We start from the raw sequence: 17,919 nt of genomic DNA, 5'->3' as shown, positions 1-17,919 counted from the left end.
TGGCATTGCAGGGCAGCTCTGCAGCCGGGAAAGCCAGACGGGCTGGGAAAATGTAACCCCACAAGTCCTGAGCCGTGGGAAAGTGCTGGAAAATCCAACCCCACGAGTTGTGGGGTGACTCAGCCCCACTGCTCCAGGACCAGCTCTGCATCCCCGGGGCTCCAGCCCTGGTTTCCAGAGGGGAAACTGGCTCCAGTTTTCCTGCTGGGAGCACAGCGGGGAGGATCCCCCCTCTCCTATTTTTGATCCCCCACGAGCATCATGTCAGGCTTTCAGAGCTGCTGCCAGGACGCAGATGCAATCCCCCCACCCATGGGTGCCCAGAACCCCTCGTGCCCCCCAGTGCTGCTCCCAGTGCTGCTCCCGCCGGCACAGATCACAGCGTGGGTTGGGATCAACGGTCTCGGGCACGGCAGAGCCGTCACTACACATTAACCAGCTGTCCGGTGAGCAACGCTTCCTCTCGGCCAAGATCAACAGTCCCCAAAGCAAACTGGGAGCACGGCCAGGCCGAGCCGCACAGCCCCCCGAGCCCCGAGGTTCGCACCCCCACGCTGTGTTTGCCTTTGGGTCTGTGAGATGGACCCAGAGTTCACCCTGGAGCTGTGGGGGGCGTTGAGCATCCCCGGGGGAGGCAGGGATTTCACGGAAAGGGGGTTTGGGGTAAGCGTGTTTGCTTTAGGGCATTGATGCTGCACCCCCAGAGCTGCTGCATCCCAGGTGGGACATTTGGGTGGGTGCCTCCCCACGAGCCCCCCCTTCTGCCAGCTACCCCGAGCGTTGCTGCAATTTGAAATGACAAAAGCACAAGGCTGCTGCTGTGCCCGGTGCTGCCGGGGGGCTCTGCAGGTCCCCGGGGGGGCCCTGCGGGTCGGGTGGTCCGACACCCCCGCATGTGGCGGTTGGGGGGGGGTCCTCGCCTCTCGCACGTGGCATCGGGTGGGGTCCCTCACCCCGTTTCTCGGTGCACCGGGGGCGCTCCGGGTCCCCCCCCGCATTGCCGCATCGCCCGGAGTCCCCCCGCGGCGCGCCGCCGCCGCGCGTTCGGGGCGGAGCCTCCCCAAGCCCCGCCCCCTCTCTTCCCGCAGCCGGTGGAATTTTCCACTCGCCACCGCGACGCGGGCTCTCGCCGGCCCCGCCCCCCTCTGCGCACGGCCCCCCAGAGGCCACGCCTCTCCCCGCCTAGGCCACGCCCACGTCCCGGCGGGCTGTGCGGCGGGAAGATGGCGGCAGCCATGGCAGCAGCCATGGCAGCAGGAGCGGGGCGGCTGGGCCTGCGGGGCTCCTGGCGGGTGAGGGGTGCGACGAGGGGCCGTGGGGAACCGTGAGGGACCGCGAGGGACCGCGGAGCCACAGGAAGGCTGAGAAGCCAGGAATGAGGGAAAGTGGGGAACGCCGTGGGGCAGGGAGGGCTGCAGTGGTGTATTTATACCTCCTCTGTGTTTGGGAGGTGTGAAGGGAAATAAGATGTTGGTGTTTCTTGGCCATTGGGTAACTCCACGGGTTTGTTTCTCTCCCTCAGGCCGCGGGGTCCGTGCTGCGTCCCGCTGGAGCAGCCCCGGCCTGCCTGGTCGTCCCTGTGAGAACAAGAACGAAGAAGAAGTTTTATGTCCCCGAATGGGCCAGAGAACTGTCCCCTGAAGAGAAGGAGAGGAGGATCAACTCCATGTGGGGAGTGTTACCCGAGGAGCGGATAGAACGGACCTTCTACTTGGCCAGCACAAGTGGGGAAGCCTGGCTGGGGTCTCTTCTTGGGGGCAAAATTGATGTGGCCACAGCAGGGAGAGTGACCCTGAGCTGTGTGACGATGCCCAGAGCGTGTCTGCAACACCCTGAATTATGTGTTGAGGGACGGCAGCTGCTCTGCTTTACCTCAGGAGTGGTTTGGGTTGTTGGCTCCTTCGTAGCGAGGGACAAGGAGCAGCTCAGGAGGTCCCATCCCCACTGCTGTGCTGGGCTGTGTGGGAGAGGAGGCAGAGAGCAAGGGCCAGCACTGCTGACAAGCTGCGTCAGACCAGCAGTGAGAGCTTTGCATTCTCATATTTCATCTCACAAATGTTCCCAGGACAGGATTCTGCTTCTCCAGCCAGGGCGCTGCCTCTTTACTTCCTTCATTTTGCTGGTTCTGAGCCTTTCCTGACCTTTCTTTTCTGTGCTGCAGGTGAAATCATGGACCCGTACGTCCCTCCTGAGGGAGACGCCCGCTTGTCTTCCTTATCCAAAGACGGGCTGAAGCAAAAGATGGAGAAGCTGAAGCAGAGTGCCACCTCCCAGCTGGCGTATGTACCTCCTTTGGAATTAATGACTGTGCTGCAGCAGCTTTGCTGGGTTCTGTCCTGCAGTGGTGACGCGCTGCATGTTGTTCTTTACCCGCTGCTTCCATTGTTGCTGCTGTACCACCAAACCAGGAGTCTGTTCTATGAGAGTCAGCGCTGGGCACCTGTCCTGCTCTGGATGGATGCAGCGTGTGCCCCTTTTTTTGGGGATTTTTTAGGTTTGTAGCAGTATGATTGTCTTACAGGCATGCAAAGGTTATATCTTGGGTGGTGACCAGTTCCTCCCTGGTAAAAGCTGGTTTGAACTGCATGAGGTCACCGTCATCATCTGAAACGCGTGAGGTACTTCCAAGTCATTACCCACTGTCGAGCTTTCCTTCTCTTTTCAGTCTGCGGAAGATAAAAGATCACGATCCGGATTTCAGCACCAAAACCTTCCCAGAGAAGGCACAGGAGATATTTATCGAAGCTCACAACTCCCTGGCAAAGTAAGACCCTTGCTTATACGCTCTGCTTTTCTTCCCCGCCTTTCTAACCCTTGTGCATCCTTTGCAACAAATACTTTATTTTTCTGCCCCCATCTCAGCGTGTTGGAGATTCGCTCGGTACCCTCTTGCTTTTGATAATGAACAGCAGCTTGCAGAAATTTCCTCTTGCCAATGAGCTGTTGCACCATCGGTGTTATCAGCAAACGAGTGGGTGGGTGGTGCCGTTTGGAATCGCGCCGCAGGGAATTGTTTGGGTATGAAATGATGCTTCGCTGCCTCGTTCCGCTTTCCAGTAATAGATTTCAAAACTGCATCATTCTCGGTTGCGATTCCAAACGCCAGTAAAACAGTTGGGACGTAACTGGCTTCCAAAGGATGTTGTGTCTTTCCCTCAAGTCTCACGTTCACGTGCTGGTTTCGTGCTGAGATCACAGCTGAGAATTTGGCTCTTTCTGTTTTGCTGGTAGATCGTGTGTCTTCTGGAGAAGCTGGGATTTCTCAACGAGCCTTTCTGCAATATTTGAATGACTGTCTATGTTTCACTTGCAGTTTTAACAAGCAGAAGCTTCACTCCCTGGTGACGGAGCGCTGCTACCCGGTAAGTGCTTATCTGGAGGCAGCACGTCCGTGATTTCTTCCATGGTGTCTAAGGCTCTTGAAACTTGATTATCTCTTTTTTTTATTCTGGACACAGTGAAGACAGAGCTGAGAGGGAAAGCACAAGTTAACAGCTAATGAAGAAATGCTGTATTATGCATAGTGGTTTGCTTGTCACTCAATTCACATCCTAACAAAGCTGGTGCTTGTTGTTTGTAGGAGATGGTCCGTGGGAACAGGTACAGGACCATCCGCTGGAGTTTCGTGGAGTCGCTGGAGCCCCCGCGGGTGGTTCACATTCGGTGCGACAGCCTCATGAACCGTGGCAACCTGTACGGGCAGGTGACGGTGCGGATGCACACGCGGCAGGTCCGTCCCCTCCCACCCCTCACCCTCCTCAGCTCCAACCTCCTGCCAACCCAACATACGGTTCTTTTTGTACAGACTCTGGCCATCTACGACCGCTTCGGCCGGCTGATGTACGGCGGGGAGCAGATGCCCAAGGATGTTTTGGAGTACGTCGTGTTCGAGAGGTACCTGGTGAACCCCTACGGCACGTGGAGGATGCACGGCAAGATCGTTCCGGAGTGGGCTCCACCCAAGAGCCCCATTGTGAAGGTGATGCCACCAGGAGCAGGGACCAGCCTGGCCTGTGGCTGAGGAACACGGGTGCTTAGTTAATTCTGGACAAAAGCAAAGCTGAGTTTCTGTAACCTGGGAGCTGTAGCGGGAGGCTGAGGGTGTTTGACACATGGGGTGAGTTGACAGAAGGGAGCAGAGCTGGTGAGGGGCTGGAGCACAAGTGTGATGGGAGCGGCTGAGGGACCTGGGGGGTTCAGCTGGAGAACAGGAGCTGAGGGGAGACCTTCTGATCTCTGAACTGCCTGAAAGGAGCTTGGAGCCAGGGGGGTCGGGCTCTGCTCCCCAGGAACAAGCGCCAGGAGCAGAGGAAACGGCCTCAAGTTGCGCCAGGGGAGGCTGAGGTTGGATGTGGGAACAATTTCTCCCCCAAAGGGCTGTGGGGCATTGGAACAGGCTGCCCAGGGCAGTGCTGGAGTCACCATCCCTGGAGGGCTGGACAGACGGACATGAGGTTCTCAGGACATGGGGCAGTGCCACGGGTGGGGGAACGGTTGGACTCGATCTTGAGGGGCTTTCTCAACCAACATGATTCTGTGATTCTATGAGAGGAGGGAGGTGAGAACTATAGTGCAGGACACGTTACCCTGTCCCCCTCCACACCCCCCCGTGCTGCTGCCATCTGGTCACCATCCTGCACGAGGCCTCGGCGTTGCCAGCACCCCCTGCGCGCCCTTTCTCCTGCTCCACAACACGAACAATTCCCGGTACAGCACTTCAGAGCCGCTCCGTGTCCCGCTGATTTTGTTCCTGGCTTTTTTTCAGACGGTGATGATTCCTGGTCCAACCTTGGATCCCTCACAAGAGTATGAAGAGGTGAAGTAAGAAGTTTTGGAGCCTGTTCGGGGACAGCAGCGCCAACAGCCCTGGAGGGAAGAGGCGGAGGATGGCAGCAGAGGGAGCGGGTTGGATTCAGCAAACAAAGCAGCTCCTAAAATGACTCCAGTCACTAGAATTTGCTTTAAAGGAGTGAGAGGGGCCTGGGAGGGAAATTTGGATGAGCTCTGAGAAGAGATTTACTTGGACAGAGTAGATTTGGTGCGCTGCTTCTGCACCCTCGCTGTGTTTCTGTGGAAATGAGGCGTCTGTTGTGCTCAGCGCCGCTCTCCCCACCACCCTCCCTGCTGCACTGGGCAGCAGAACTCTGTCCAGACATGGGAGCTGTCACAGACCTGGTGGATTTTCATTAAAAACTGCAGCAGCAGGTGTTGGCACTTCCTTTTCCCATTATCTTCCCCTCTCTGGATTGATTCCCGGGCTGCTTGTTCTTAACCAACACCAGGGAAGAGCAGGCAGCACCGAACAGGCGCTCATTAATGGCTCAGCTTCCCAAAGGGGCTGCAGCCCAGCGCTGGTAACTTAATGTTTCGACTCCTGAGGTCAGTTTGTGTCAGTATCTTCTCAAAAGGCAGTGTTTCTTGTAGGTTTTGGTGCATTTATGATGCTCATAGCGCAGCGATGGGTGTTGTTAGTGAGCGGGTGGCACCATCCTGTGGACACGGTGACATTCGCGCCAGGTGTGACTGTGGGTCGGGAAAACCAGTCGCTGGAGCTGTTACTGTGGCTGGAGAGTGACCCAGAGCACTCTGCTGATTGTTCTTGCTCTGTTTGGCTCAGAGAAGTTCCATTTACTCCTGGACACAGAGCAAATACTCACTAGTCACCCAACAACATTTCCAACCTTGTCTTGCTTTTTAACTTGGCCATTTTTCAGAGCACGGGACAGTTACGTGCATTTTTTCTTCTTCCTTGAAAGCCATTTTTGCAGAGTATGTAGTGAAAGAGTCACGGCTGCAAAGTTCTCCCGTTATTTTTGTGAGTGATATTCTTCCGAAAGGGCAGAATCTTCGTGCTCTGTTGGGAGAGGAGCCAGCCCTGGAATCCCATCTTTTTGGAAACCGGAGCGGTGTCACAGTCTGCCTGCCTTCCCTCGGAGAACCCGCTAGATCGAGCTTTCTGCCCACGCTGCATTCAGGAGCCCCTTTTCGGAACAAAAAGAGTGTTTTCTGGTGGATTTTCTGGCTTTTTTTGGAAAACGGCCTTTCCTTCCTGTCTAGGAGCGTGTGGCTCCTCATCTCCTGCGCCAACATTCAAACCTCTGCGCCTAAACCACTTCTGCTCCCGTTTTCCTTTACAGCCTCTCTGCTTTCTGCTCTGCCTTGAGCACTTTCAGGATCTCACTCACACCCCATAAACCAGCCACCGAGTGTGAATTCTGTAGATAACGCTGTTTATTTTCCATATGTACATGTACTTACACAATCGGTTGGTCGTTTGGAGACCATGGACAGCGTGTTACGGTGACACCACTTTCTAAGGAGACTGAACAATCCCCTCGCCACGCTGGTCCCCAAGCCTGGCTGGTTGGTGGCCACCACGGGAGCTCGCTGGACGTGTGGCCGTGCCACCGGCTTTGGGGACACTCCTGTCCCCATCTGGGCAGCTCCAGACATCACGCTGATGACAGTTGTGTCTGCATGGAGCCGGGGGCCCCAGGGACGGAGCTACTCGTGGTCCCACGGGCAGACCTCGGGTTTAGATTCACTCACACCCCGACTTCCATCCCCGGGGCTGGTCCCTGCCAGGGGGGTCTCTGCACTCCCCACCTCCCACGGACACACATCAGAGGTTTTCCTGGTGTCCGCACTGGTTTCGGCAGGTGCTGCCGGAGCCTCTTCTGCTTCCCAGGGACAAACCTCGGCAACGCTGGTGCTGTGGGCAGCGCTCGCCCAGTGGGGCTGGATGCCGGAGACGCGGCGCAGGGGCTTGTGCTGGGCCTCACCCTCAGATCTGCCTCCAGGTTTTTTCCACAGGGCTGTTGGAGACGCAGCACTGGCTCCTGCCACCAGCTTTGCCATCCCCATCCCCGTGGGGGACGCTCCGCCAGCGCCCCGGGGGTGCACGGCAGGTTTGCAGCTTTCTGAGCTGGGGGGCTCCGCTGCTTCCCAGGGGCAAACATCTGATTTTTTGCTCCCCACGCTGGCGGGCGGCTCCTTCCCCATCGTGGTTTTTGGGGACAGCTCCTCGGTGCCCAGGCTCTCCCAGGGACAGATGGACTCGCGCTCGCCGCTCCCCTGCTCTGCGGGTTTGGAGGCACCGGCTGGTTTTGGTGGGACACCCGGTGAACCCGGGGCTGCTCCTTTCTCCGCAGCCACCTCCCAGGGGCAGATTTCTGCTTTACTGATGGTTTCCTCCCCTGGAGCCTCCCAGGGACAGATCTCAGCCTTCAGGCTCTCCACGCTCTGTGGTTGCTTAGTGAGCGATTTGGGCAGCGCTGAGCCCCCAGTGCGGGGTTTTTTGGGGGGCTGCTCCATGTCCGCGCTCTCCCAGGGACAGATGGATTCGCGTTCCCCCCTTGTTTTCTCCTTCTCTCCAGATGTGCTGTCTCTGATTTCTTTGCAGAGACCTTGACTTGTAGAAGGGCTTCTGCCCTCCATGGACACAGCACCTTTGTCTTCTCTTGATTTCTCTTCACTCGATGGCAGAGCAGCCGCCTCCCAGGGGCAGATTTCTGCTTCATGGATGGGTTTGAGCTCCGGAGCCTCCCAGGGGCAGATCTCACTCTTCAGGCTCTCCACGCTCTGCGGTTGCTTTGTGAGTGGTTTGTGCAGTGCCGAGCCCCCAGTGTGGGGTTTTTCGGGGGGCTGCTGTGTCCCCAGGCCTTCCCAGGGACAAACAGCCTCTCGCTCGCTGCCGCCCGTCTCCAGGGACCTGGCCGGGCTGGTGAACGCTGCCTGGCGTCTGATGCGCTTGTCACCCCGGGGAGCCCCCCCCGGACACTGCTGGGCCTTTTGCGGATGGGAGGGGGGAGCAGATGCCTCCCAAGGGCAGATTTCTGCCTTATCGGTGGATTCCACCCCCGGAGCCTCCCAGGGACAGATCTCACTCTTCAGGCTCTCCACGCTTTGCGGTTGCTGTGCAGGTGACATGGGCAGCGCTGAGCCCCCGGTGCGGGGTTTTTCGGGGGGCTGCTCTGTCCCCAGGCCCTCCCAGGGACAAACCTCAGCTCTCATGCCCTCCACGCTCTCCCATTTCTTGGCGGTGGCTTTCGGCAGCTCTGAGCTCTTCGTGCCGGAACCCACAGAGGAGCCATCCGTGTCCACGCTCTCCCAGGGACAGACGGACTCGCGCGCTCCACTCGCTTTCTCCTTCTTCGCAGACGTGCTCTCTCCAAGCTCTTTGCAGAGACCCTGATTTGTGGAAGGGCTTCTGCTCATCCCGGACAGACCATCCTTGTCCTGCCTTGATTCCACTTCACTCGATGGTGGAGCAGCCGTCTCCCAGGGGCAGATTTCTGCTTTATTGATGGTTTCCACCCCCGGAGCCTCCCAGGGACAGATCTCAGCCTTCAGGCTCTCCACGCTCTGCGGTTGCTTTGTGAGTGGTTTGGGCAGCGCTGAGCCCCCAGTGCGGGGTTTTTCGGGGGGCTGCTCCATGTCCGCGCTCTCCCAGGGACAGATGGACTCACGTTCTCCACTTGCTTTCCCCTTTTCTCCAGATGTGCTGTCTCTGATTTCTTTGCAGAGACCTTGACTTGTAGAAGGGCTTCTGCCCTCCATGGACACAGCACCTTTGTCTTCTCTTGATTTTTCTTTACTAGATGGCACAGCAGCTGCCTCCCAGGGGCAGATTTCTGCTTTATTGATGGTTTCCACCCCCGGAGCCTCCCAGGGACAGATCTCAGCCTTCAGGCTCTCCACGCTCTGCAGTTGCTGTGCAGGTGATTTGGGCAGCGCTGAGCCCCCGGTGCGGGGCTTTTCGGGGGGCTGCTGTGTCCCCAGGCCCTCCCAGGGACAAACCTCCTCCTTGATGCTCTCCATGCTCTGGGATGCCCTGAACTCTGCTTTTGAGCCCTCTGTGACTCTCCTGACGAGCTTTGCAAAGATCCGGGTGTCCCTGCGCTCCGGCCGGTGGCCGCTCATCTCCGCCAGCCTTGCTTTGATCCCTTCCAGTTCTCCACCTCCTGGTTTGTTTTCCCCTCGGGACGTCCCATCCGTGTCCGGACTCGCTCTGTCTTTCCCCGCTGGAGCCGCGGGCTCTTCCCAAGGGCATATTTCTGCTCTAGCAAGCGGCTCATCCTCCGCTTCCCACGGGCAAACATTGGCCTTTTTCCTGTTGCTGGTTCCCGCTTGCTCGGGGGGTGTTTTGGGCAGAGCTGGGGGGTTTGGGGTGAGCCCTTTTCTGGGCTGCTCCAGCACATCCCCCTCCACGTCCCAGGGGCAGATTTGGGCTCTGACCGTCCTGTCACCCTCCCAGGGACAAACCTCAGCCCTGCTCGCGTGTGGCTGCTCCACCTCGCTGTGGTCCCGGGTGGGGATGGACCCGCTGTGCCCCTCCGGCCCTTCGGCCACCTCATCCTTCAGTGCCACCGGCCTCTCGATGGCAGCAGGAGCATCTGTCCCCAGCTCCGCCACTGGAGCCTGGGTCCCTTCCCGCGGATGTGTCTGTGCGGCCACCGCTGGGGTTTCATGAGGACGTTCGGCTCCTTTTTGGTGGCCCACAGTGGGCGGGAGCTCGTGCACCCCCGCGGGTGCCCCCGCAGCATCGGCGTCCCCCCGGGGAGCACCGGGCTCCTCTGCCAGTTCCTCGCTGTGGCGTGTCCCTGGGGCCGGGCCGTCCCGCCGTCCTGCTGTCCCGCTGTCCCCCCAGCCCGCGGCGGCCCAGGCGGTGCCAGCATTGTTGTTGTGCTGGCAGGAGACCGTCCCCCCCTGTGCCGGGCGGGCGGGGGGCTCGCTGCTGCGCCTCTGCTGGCTCCACTCCGCGCTTTTGGCCCTGGGGTCCCGGCCGACCCCCCCGAGGGACACGGCCGATGTCCCTGCCAGGAGGGGCCGCTCCCTCCTGCTGCCCCCCTCCCTCTTCTCCTTCCCCCTGGCGCGGTTCAAGGCTTTGATGGCGAGTCCCAAACCGCGGAGGGTCCTCTGGGAGGGTGGCTTGAGGCTGGGGGGGGCGACCGCTGTGTCACCGGGGGTCCCCAAATTGGCTGCTTCGGCAGCTTTTTGCTTCTGGCTCAGGATCTCACCCTGGAGCAGCTCCCAGGGACAGACCTGTGCTGGGGTGGGGGCTGCGGGCACCAGCCTGCCCTGTCCCGCCGGGGGGGCCGTGTGCCCCGCGTTGTCCTCCGCTGTCCCCTCTGGTGTCCCAGCCTGTGCTGGGGGGTCCGTGAGGAGCACCGGGCTGTCCCCACGCGGTGTCACACGCTGCCCCAGGCTCTGGCAGCGGACGGGGGGTGGCGGGGGGGTCCTTCTCACCGTCACCCGCACCCGCCCCGGGACGGGGGAGCTGTCGACGCTGATGCTCTTGATGGGCGCGTAGGTGACGTGTTTCTGCACTTTGCCATCGCCCGGCGGGGACGTGTCCTCCTGGGAGCCCTCGACAGGGCTGGAGCCGGCTGGTGGGGGTGCATGGGGGCTTTGGGGCTCCCCGCTGTCCTCGGGGGCTCCCTGGCTCACGGGGTGCTCCGAGGGTGGGGGGTATGGGTGCTGGTTGAGGTGCCACCCCTCCCGCGCCCCTCGGCTGGCAGCGAGCAGAGCCGCTTCCCGGGCTCCGGTGACGACACTCATGGACTTGTGCAGGGGGGCTACACGGGGCGGGGAGGGCTGCCCGTGCCCCCCCAGGTTGTGAGCACTTGCCGACTTGCACACAAGCGGGACGGCATCCAGCGACTCGCTGTCCGACGGCTCCGCAGCCATCGCCATCATCATCCTCCCCGGCGTGGGCTCCCCGGGGGTGGCAGGTCCCCCAGGGGGGTCCCGCGTGAGCCCCTCGGTGCTGCGGGACTTGCACAGGGCTGCCCCGCGGGGCTGGGACCCCCCATCCCGCATCCGCAGGCCGGTGCCGCTGGGCTCGGGGACCCGCTTGGCCGAGGAGCCGCGGCGCGTTGGGGTGTCCCCCGCGCTGCTCCGGCGGGCGGCGGGTGGCTCGGTGACACGGCGCAGGATGGAGCGGCCCAGGCTGCGGCGGGAGCTGCGCTTCTTGGGGAGGTGGGGGTTGTTGGTCGCCATCCGCCGCGTCGTCTGCACCTCCAGCTGCTGGTAGAGCCTCTTCAGCTCCTCCTGCGCCGTGGCGGGGGGGACGCAGAGAGAGGGGAGAGAGGAGAGCGGGTACAATGGGACAGCACAGGGGGGGACCCCCTTGGACCCCACAGCCGGGTTGTCCCCATGTCCCCAGCCCCCACGCTGCCCGTCCCCCTGACCCCAGATGTGGTCGTTGCCACTTAAAAGAATGAATCCTGTCAGCAAATAATAATGAATCCTGTCGGCAAATAACCTAAAGATGTGTAAATCCTCTTAGTTTTAGGTCAGTTTGCTCGTCCAACAAAGATCAGAGTGACTTGCAAAGCACCAGATCAGAAACTACTCAGACCTGGCAGCTTTAGGCATCCTGAGCCTGCACTAGTAGTTGAGTTTTAACACGTATCTTAAGACTTTTGGATAAAGTGTCCTTTAGCTGAGCGTTGCTCATTATACGCTAAAATGATTATATGACCAATATGCAAACGTGTAACCAATTGGCTCTTTAGGGGGTGAATGTGGCGGTATGATTTTGTATATAACGGCTGTTCCTTTTATTTCTTGATCGCTGGCTTTATTCCAGCACACCTCTGTAATAAACAGTATTTCATCTTTGTGTGCTAAAATTTGGCTTATTGCACACTGGGTGGGCCCTGGTTTTGGGACAAGGGGACACAGCAGGTTTCCCCAACTGGTGGTGGTTCCCTCTGCACCCCCTTTTCCGCCCCCCTCTTTGCTTTGCATCAGGAGAAAGATCGCGAAAGGCACCTCTTACTCTGCGCAGGGCTGCATAGCTAGCGTCAAAAGAAGGTCCTGAGTGTGCCACCCACCCGAATGTCATCGGGGTCGAGACTGTGCTCGCTCCAGGCTGAGGTGATGCTGCTGTTGAGGCAGGAGCCCGAGCGCCGCATGTCCAGCTCGTCCTCGTAGACCTCGGCCGCGATCTCCTCCCGCAGCGGCGAGCCGGCGTGCAGGAACTGGGGGCAGCGAGGGGCGAGATCACCGAGGGGTCCCTGAAATGCTGGGGGACCCCAGCCCCGTCTCCACCCAGGGGGGACGCCGAGGTGGCGCTGGGTGTTACCTTGGGGATGAAGAGCAGCGCCAGGGTCATGGTGATGGTGCCGTGGGTGTGGGCGAAGAAGAGCAGCAGGGTCCAGTCGGGGTGCAGCGAGGGGACCATGATGAACCTGGAATAGGGAATGAGGGCAGCGCCAGGTCCCCCCGAAGCACCCACAGCCCCGTCCCCACCTCCGGATCCCGCAGGGAACCTGCCGGCTTCAGGGCTTTGCCGCCGGTTCCTCCACATCGCCGGGGATGGGAATTTCAGGTCCCAGCCCCACCGCGGTCCCGTGTCCTACCTGACCACGTGGAAGGCGGCCGAGATCATGAGCTCGTTGTGCAGCGCGATGCCCATGTAGCGGGGCTCGTGGAAGGCGGAGGGCACGGCGCGCGTGGCGTAGCAGAGGGAGCTGCCCCACAGCAGGAACAGCGTTTCGGCTGCGGGAGAGAGCGGGGGAGCGACGCTGAGCACCCAGCCCCGTCACCATTGGCACATTTGCCCAGCTGGCACCCATGGGTCCTGAGCTTCAGGGTGGGTGCTGCTGCCCACTGGGACCTCCTTGCCCCAGGGGGCATCCATAGAATCACAGAATCATTTTGGTTGGAAAAGACCTCAGGATCACTGCGCCGGGGCGAGTCCTGGGGATGCTCGGAGGAGGCAGCTCGGGCACCCCGGCCCTGCTTGCGGGCTCCAGGCAGGTTAAACAGACAAGGAAACTAAAACCCCACGTGCTGTGGTGACAGGATGGGGTCCTGTGGCTCTGGGGGCCCCCAGGACTGTGCAGGGTGGTCTCACCGATCACCATCATGTAGTCCCAGCGGTCATGGCTGCAGATGTAGAAGTGGAGCCCGCGGGCAGTCTGGGTGCGGATCACCAGTGGGATGTTCTTGTCGACGTTCTCCAGCATCCCCGCGGTCCAGGCCGCCAAGAACCACAGCACCAGGAGCAGGATCAGCCCCAGCATCTTCAGCACCCGCCCGCTCGACACGTAGGGCGCCCGCTGGGCCGTGCGGGACAGGAACACCTTCAGCACCCTGCGAGGCGCAGAGGGGTGAGCCCCCAGTGTCCCCTCTCGGGGGATCCCCAGCATCCAGCCCCCCCGTCCCCAGTACCTGTACAGCTTGAGGGTGATGGTGCCGTAGACGATGGCGAAGCCCAACATGCGCACCCAGCGCAGGACGATGCAGCGGAAGATGCTCGGCTTGAAGTAGAGGATGAAAACCTGGGGTGGGGGGAGAAAGGGGTGGGTGTGGGGCATGGAGCTTGATCCTCCTGATGGGGGGGAGCAGAAAATGCTGGGAATGCAAAACCACCCATTTTCGGGGCCAGCCCCACCTCCCCCCTCCCCGCTTGGCTCTATGGCATCCGCCGCAGCTCTGGCGGGAGGGATTGAGGATTTGGGCAGGGATTAATTCCCACCGCCGGCGGGAGAAGAGGGATTTGGTTTCCCGAGAAGGTTTATACCGCAGCCACCAGGGGCTGCGCCAGCAAAATTAACAATTAGGTGGAGCTGTGCCCGTGCGCAGTGTGGGGCCAGCTTGGTGGCCTTGCCTGGGGGGCAACCAGGCTGCAAACACCCCCAAACCCCATCCGGCGTTTTCCAGCCCTGGGGATGGCTGGTTACTCACAGGGAAGTAGAGGAGGAGGGACCCGAAGAGGATGGTCTCCAGGAGGACGACCCCTGACGCCCGGATCCTCTGCGGGGACAGAGGCGTGAGGGTGCAGCCAGGGCGATGGAGCCCGGGCAGGGAGACCCCCAAGCGCACTGGGCTGGGAGCGGGGATGTGGGGACACCTTGCCTTGCTCCTTCGGAAGTGGTAGGAGACGAGCATGCTGAGGAACACGGCCAGCATGCAGCCGGCCTGGCAGGACAGCACGGCCGCCCGCAGCGCCCGGTCCTCCTGGATCAGGCAGGGCGCATCGTCCTGGCAGGTGACACAGCCTGGGCGGCACGGCCGGCACGCCAGCCGGGACCCCCCGTCCGCCCCCGCTGCGCCTGGGGACAGAGTGACAGCCGTGTGAAGTCACCACATTGTGTTTGGTGGCACTTTCCTTGGTGGCACGTGCTGGGGGTCCCCAAAGCCCCCCCAGCCATGCACCCCAGTGCTGTAGCCATGCGCAACTGGGTGAAACGGGGACCCTAGGGCACCCACCTGCCCGGGGACCACTGGCCACGCCACTGGCCCCATAAAAGCCCGGCTTGCAGCGGCACAGGTACCTCCCGAGGACGAAGCCACGGCTCTCCTGGGGGACACACTGCGGAGACAGGCTGAGACACGCACAAAGGCCAGGGCTCGTCCTGCACCCCGTGTGCTCCCCCTGTCTCCCCCGGTTGTGGGGACCTGACCCCACGCCATCCTCCTCCACACCGGGAGGAAGCAGCGGTTCAACATTTGAGAGCTAAAAGCCAAAGCCTGGCCCCCAAATCCCTCCCTAAACCCTAAATGGGCACCTAATGCAGCCGAGCGCACTAATCCTGCCCGGCCGTGACGGCAGCGGCGGGGAGGGCACCGCTACCCTAATCCCCCTGGCCCCCGCGGATCCTGCCCCGAACGGGCCGGGCTGTGGCTTTTCTGGGAATTGTTGTTTTCTGGAGGGATGCCCAGCGGCACAGCCCGGCCCTCCCCACGGCATCACCCGCCAGGCGCTGGTGGGAAAGCGAAGCTGGTGACACTTTTCCCATTTGGGGACAGCTTTGGGGTGTCACCCTGGTCACACTGAGCTGGGGGCTGCGCGGTTTGCCCAGGCTGGGGATGCTGCTGGTTGTGTCGAGTCCCAGAACAGCTCAGGCATTGCCAGGTGGGCGCTGCTGGAGGGCACCAGGGGCTGATGGTTGGGGTGATTTGTCCCCTGGCTGCCACCCCCCGAGCCCGGTTGTCCCCACGGTGCCGGGCAGGGAGCAGGCAGGTCACACACTGGCAGTGGGAAAGGCAGATTTGCACAATAAACCCCTCGGCTCCAGCACCGAGAGCAGCTGAACGAAGCAGATGGATCGGCTGGGAGGGGATAAAGCTCAGCCCGGAGAGAGGGACACACAGTGGGGACACCCGGCTGGGGGGACGGGGATGGTTCAGTGCGGGGGAGCCCTGGGATGGGGTTTGGATGCCAGGGACGGTACCTGGGTGCTGTTGAGGTCGCAGCGGTGCGTGTCCGCGAACCAGCCCGGCCCACTGGTGCACTGGTCAATGACCACGTCCTGCAGCTCGATGTCCACCCGCACGACACCCCTGAGAACAGGATGGGGTCAGCATGGGACCTCCTCGTGTCCCCCACCCAGCGTGGCCATGTCCCACCGCTGCCTCTGGGACAGTGAGCAGGGGAGGGGACAGCCACAGGGATGACTAGTGCTGGTGCATGGACGGGTGGGACAATATGAGATGTCAGTGATGTCCCCAGACCCTCAGTTGGGGATGTCCCCCCCCTTGGAGCTGTGTCTGGGGGGATTGGAGCTGGGGCAGCAGCTCCTGGATGTGAATTCTGCCTCTCAGGAGGGGTTTTAATGCACCCAATAGAGAAACAGGAGTTGCTGGGGTGGCCCCTGGGTGCTGTCCCCTGTCCCTCACCTGGGGGTGGCAGACCATGGTGGACAGCACTGGGACAAATGGGGGGGGACAGGGGTCAGCCCCATGCCCAGGGACATGCAAACACCCACGCACAGGGACGCAGTCGCGCCGCACACACCCTGCACCCCCGGGTGACACTTCCAGCTGCATCCCCAGCACACACTGGAGAGCCCCCCAGTCCTCCAACACCCCCCAGCCCCTCCAGGTGCCACTTACTTGAACTCGGGGCTGAGATCGGGCTTGAGGCCGTAGAAGGCGGAGGAGAGCGTGACCGCCCAGGCAGGCAGGAACCGGCCGTCCCGGCACTCGAGGAACGGCGGGGACCACCGCACGTGCCCGGGGTCCCCCACGTAGCTGTCCCCCCGCTGCCATTTGGGGGTGTCCATGCTGCGCAGGTCATTGCTGAGCACCCGCTTGCGCAGCGGGGGGCTGCGCTGGGACCTGAGGGCGCTGAACCACTCGTTGTCCCAGCTGAGGTTGCCGGGGGCGGCGTTGGAGACGTCCTGCAGCAGGATGTCCCCGTCCCCCTTGGTGGCCTGCAGCATCAGCCGGGGCTTGGCGGCCAGCGGGTGGGCGTCCAGGGCCAGCACCGCGCGGCGCACCCACGGGTGCCCCTCGGCCAGGCTGCGGACCAGCGCCTGGTACCACTCCACGTCCTCGGCCACGCTGGCTTCGCGGATGTCGTTGGTCTGGAAGAGCATGTTGAGGAAGTTGGCGGCGTGGGCCAGCGCCTCGGGGGCGGCTCGCAGGGCAGCTCGCAGCGCCGGGGGGGGGACGGGGCCGGCTGCCCCCGCCGCGACACCCCGGCTGCAGTTGGCCTGGGCCAGGCGCTGCGCATCGCCCGTCTGCAGGAACGCCAGCGCCGCCGCCGAGCCCTCGGGGTCCCCCGATGTCCCCGGCTCTGGGGTCAGCGCCCAGGAGGATGACGGGGACCATCTCACCGGCGGGGGGGGTCCCTGCTGCTGGCTCCCCGTGAGGATGATGCCGCCGACCAGCGCTGCGCGCAGGCACCAGAGCAGCGGCCACCCCCACGGAGCCATGGCCGGGGCTCAGCGGAGCCCCCCGGCCCCCAGTGCCCCCGCGGGCTGGCCCGGGGGGGCCATGGCGGCCACGGTGCCCTAGCCGGCCGGGAGCCCCGCTCTGCGCGGCGGGGCCGGACTCACGCACTGCCGCCTGTTTTTCTCCCTCGGCGATGCTGGAGCAGACGTCACCGGCTCCAAAACATGTTCATCTGCTGGCGCTGCCCGCCCGGAGCCCCCCCGCTTGCCCCCGCGCTCCCGCTCAGGCAGCCACGCTGCTGGGGAGCCCCCCAGCCTGAGCCCTGTGGGGCCCCCCGGGCCCCCCAGGCTGCCCGTGATGCCAGCGCATCCTGATGGGAAGCCATGGCAACGGGGCCGGGAATTTTCCTCCCGGCACCCCCCTTCCCGCGGCCCCCTTGGCGGGGGGAGCAGGTTGCCCGCTGGGTCCCCATATGGTCCCAGGTTTCAGTCCCGCAGTGCCTGGGCCCCCGCAGACATGGGGTGGAAATGCGGGGACGGCGGGTGCGCTCTGGGGGTGGCCATGAGCACAGTTCCTGTGGCAGGGCCTGACGCTGCCCTCCGAGCTGGGGGAGGATGTCTGGGGTCTCATGCAGCACTGCAGAGGGGAAACTAAGGCACGGGAGGCTGCTCAGCTCCCCCTGCCTGAAGCGATGGTGCAGCGTGCTGCCTGCAAGAGTTGTGCAAGAACCGTGCAAGAGCTGTGCAAGAGCTGTGCAAGACCCGTGCAAGAGCTGTGCAAGGACCATGCAAAAACTGTGCAAGACCAGTGCAAGAGTTGTGCAAGAACCGTGCAAGAGCTGTGCAAGAGCTGTGCAAGAACCGTGCAAGAGCTGTGCAAGAGCTGTGCAAGACCCGTGCAAGACCCGTGCAAGAGCTGTGCAAGGACCATGCAAAAACTGTGCAAGACCAGTGCAAGAGTTGTGCAAGAACCGTGCAAGAGCTGTGCCGGGTTGGCGACACGCAGGTGCCGGACACCCGTGCCCGCCACTCCCCACTGTCCCCCGAGGCGAGGAGAGTCCCGTGGGTCGCGGCCAGGGCTGCGTCACCAGGCGCCCTGGGCGCCCCCGCTGCCCCAGCCGCCCACCCAGCCGTGTCCCCCCCGTTCCCGCCGCCGGTGTCCCGGTGGGTGCCGGTGTCCCCGGTGTCCCGCGGCCGCGCTCCACGTGGAGGGGGGCCCGAGGAGGCGTGGCCGCAGCCCTGGGCGTGGCCACAGATGCATGGAAGGCGTGGCTATGGGCAAGGGGTG

At 62.3% G+C, this 17,919-nt stretch overlaps 2 protein-coding genes across 3 annotated transcripts; one reads left to right on the top strand and one right to left on the bottom strand.

The window, feature by feature from the left end:
* Positions 1-1,141: 1,141 nt before the first annotated feature.
* MRPL45 (mitochondrial ribosomal protein L45) lies at positions 1,142-5,204 on the top strand. Its single transcript, XM_065039688.1, has 8 exons — positions 1,142-1,292; positions 1,523-1,724; positions 2,162-2,279; positions 2,666-2,764; positions 3,314-3,362; positions 3,581-3,730; positions 3,806-3,979; positions 4,766-5,204. The coding sequence occupies exons 1-8, from the start codon at positions 1,224-1,226 to the stop codon at positions 4,823-4,825; spliced, it is 921 nt and encodes a 306-aa protein (XP_064895760.1). The 5' UTR covers positions 1,142-1,223; the 3' UTR covers positions 4,826-5,204.
* A 1,009-nt stretch (positions 5,205-6,213) lies between these two features.
* Positions 6,214-17,818, bottom strand: GPR179 (G protein-coupled receptor 179). 2 transcript variants are annotated; one of them, XM_065039673.1, is made up of 11 exons: positions 15,850-17,818; positions 15,189-15,297; positions 14,224-14,326; positions 13,870-14,066; positions 13,699-13,767; positions 13,183-13,292; positions 12,866-13,104; positions 12,369-12,507; positions 12,092-12,197; positions 11,841-11,987; positions 6,214-11,052 (listed from the first exon to the last, which is right to left on the bottom strand). In XM_065039673.1, the coding sequence occupies exons 1-11, from the start codon at positions 16,671-16,673 to the stop codon at positions 6,505-6,507; spliced, it is 6,591 nt and encodes a 2,196-aa protein (XP_064895745.1). In that variant the 5' UTR covers positions 16,674-17,818; the 3' UTR covers positions 6,214-6,504. The 2 variants fall into 2 exon arrangements, with proteins under 2 accessions (XP_064895745.1, XP_064895746.1); XM_065039674.1 differs by having other exon boundaries at positions 14,224-14,339; positions 15,850-16,258.
* Positions 17,819-17,919: the final 101 nt, after the last annotated feature.

This window comes from Columba livia, chromosome 23 (genome assembly GCF_036013475.1).
Source record: "Columba livia isolate bColLiv1 breed racing homer chromosome 23, bColLiv1.pat.W.v2, whole genome shotgun sequence".
In the NCBI taxonomy this organism is placed as follows: Eukaryota; Metazoa; Chordata; class Aves; order Columbiformes; family Columbidae; genus Columba; species Columba livia.
The sequence above is the reverse complement of the archived record's forward strand: the minus strand, read 5'-3'. Positions and strand labels throughout refer to the sequence as shown.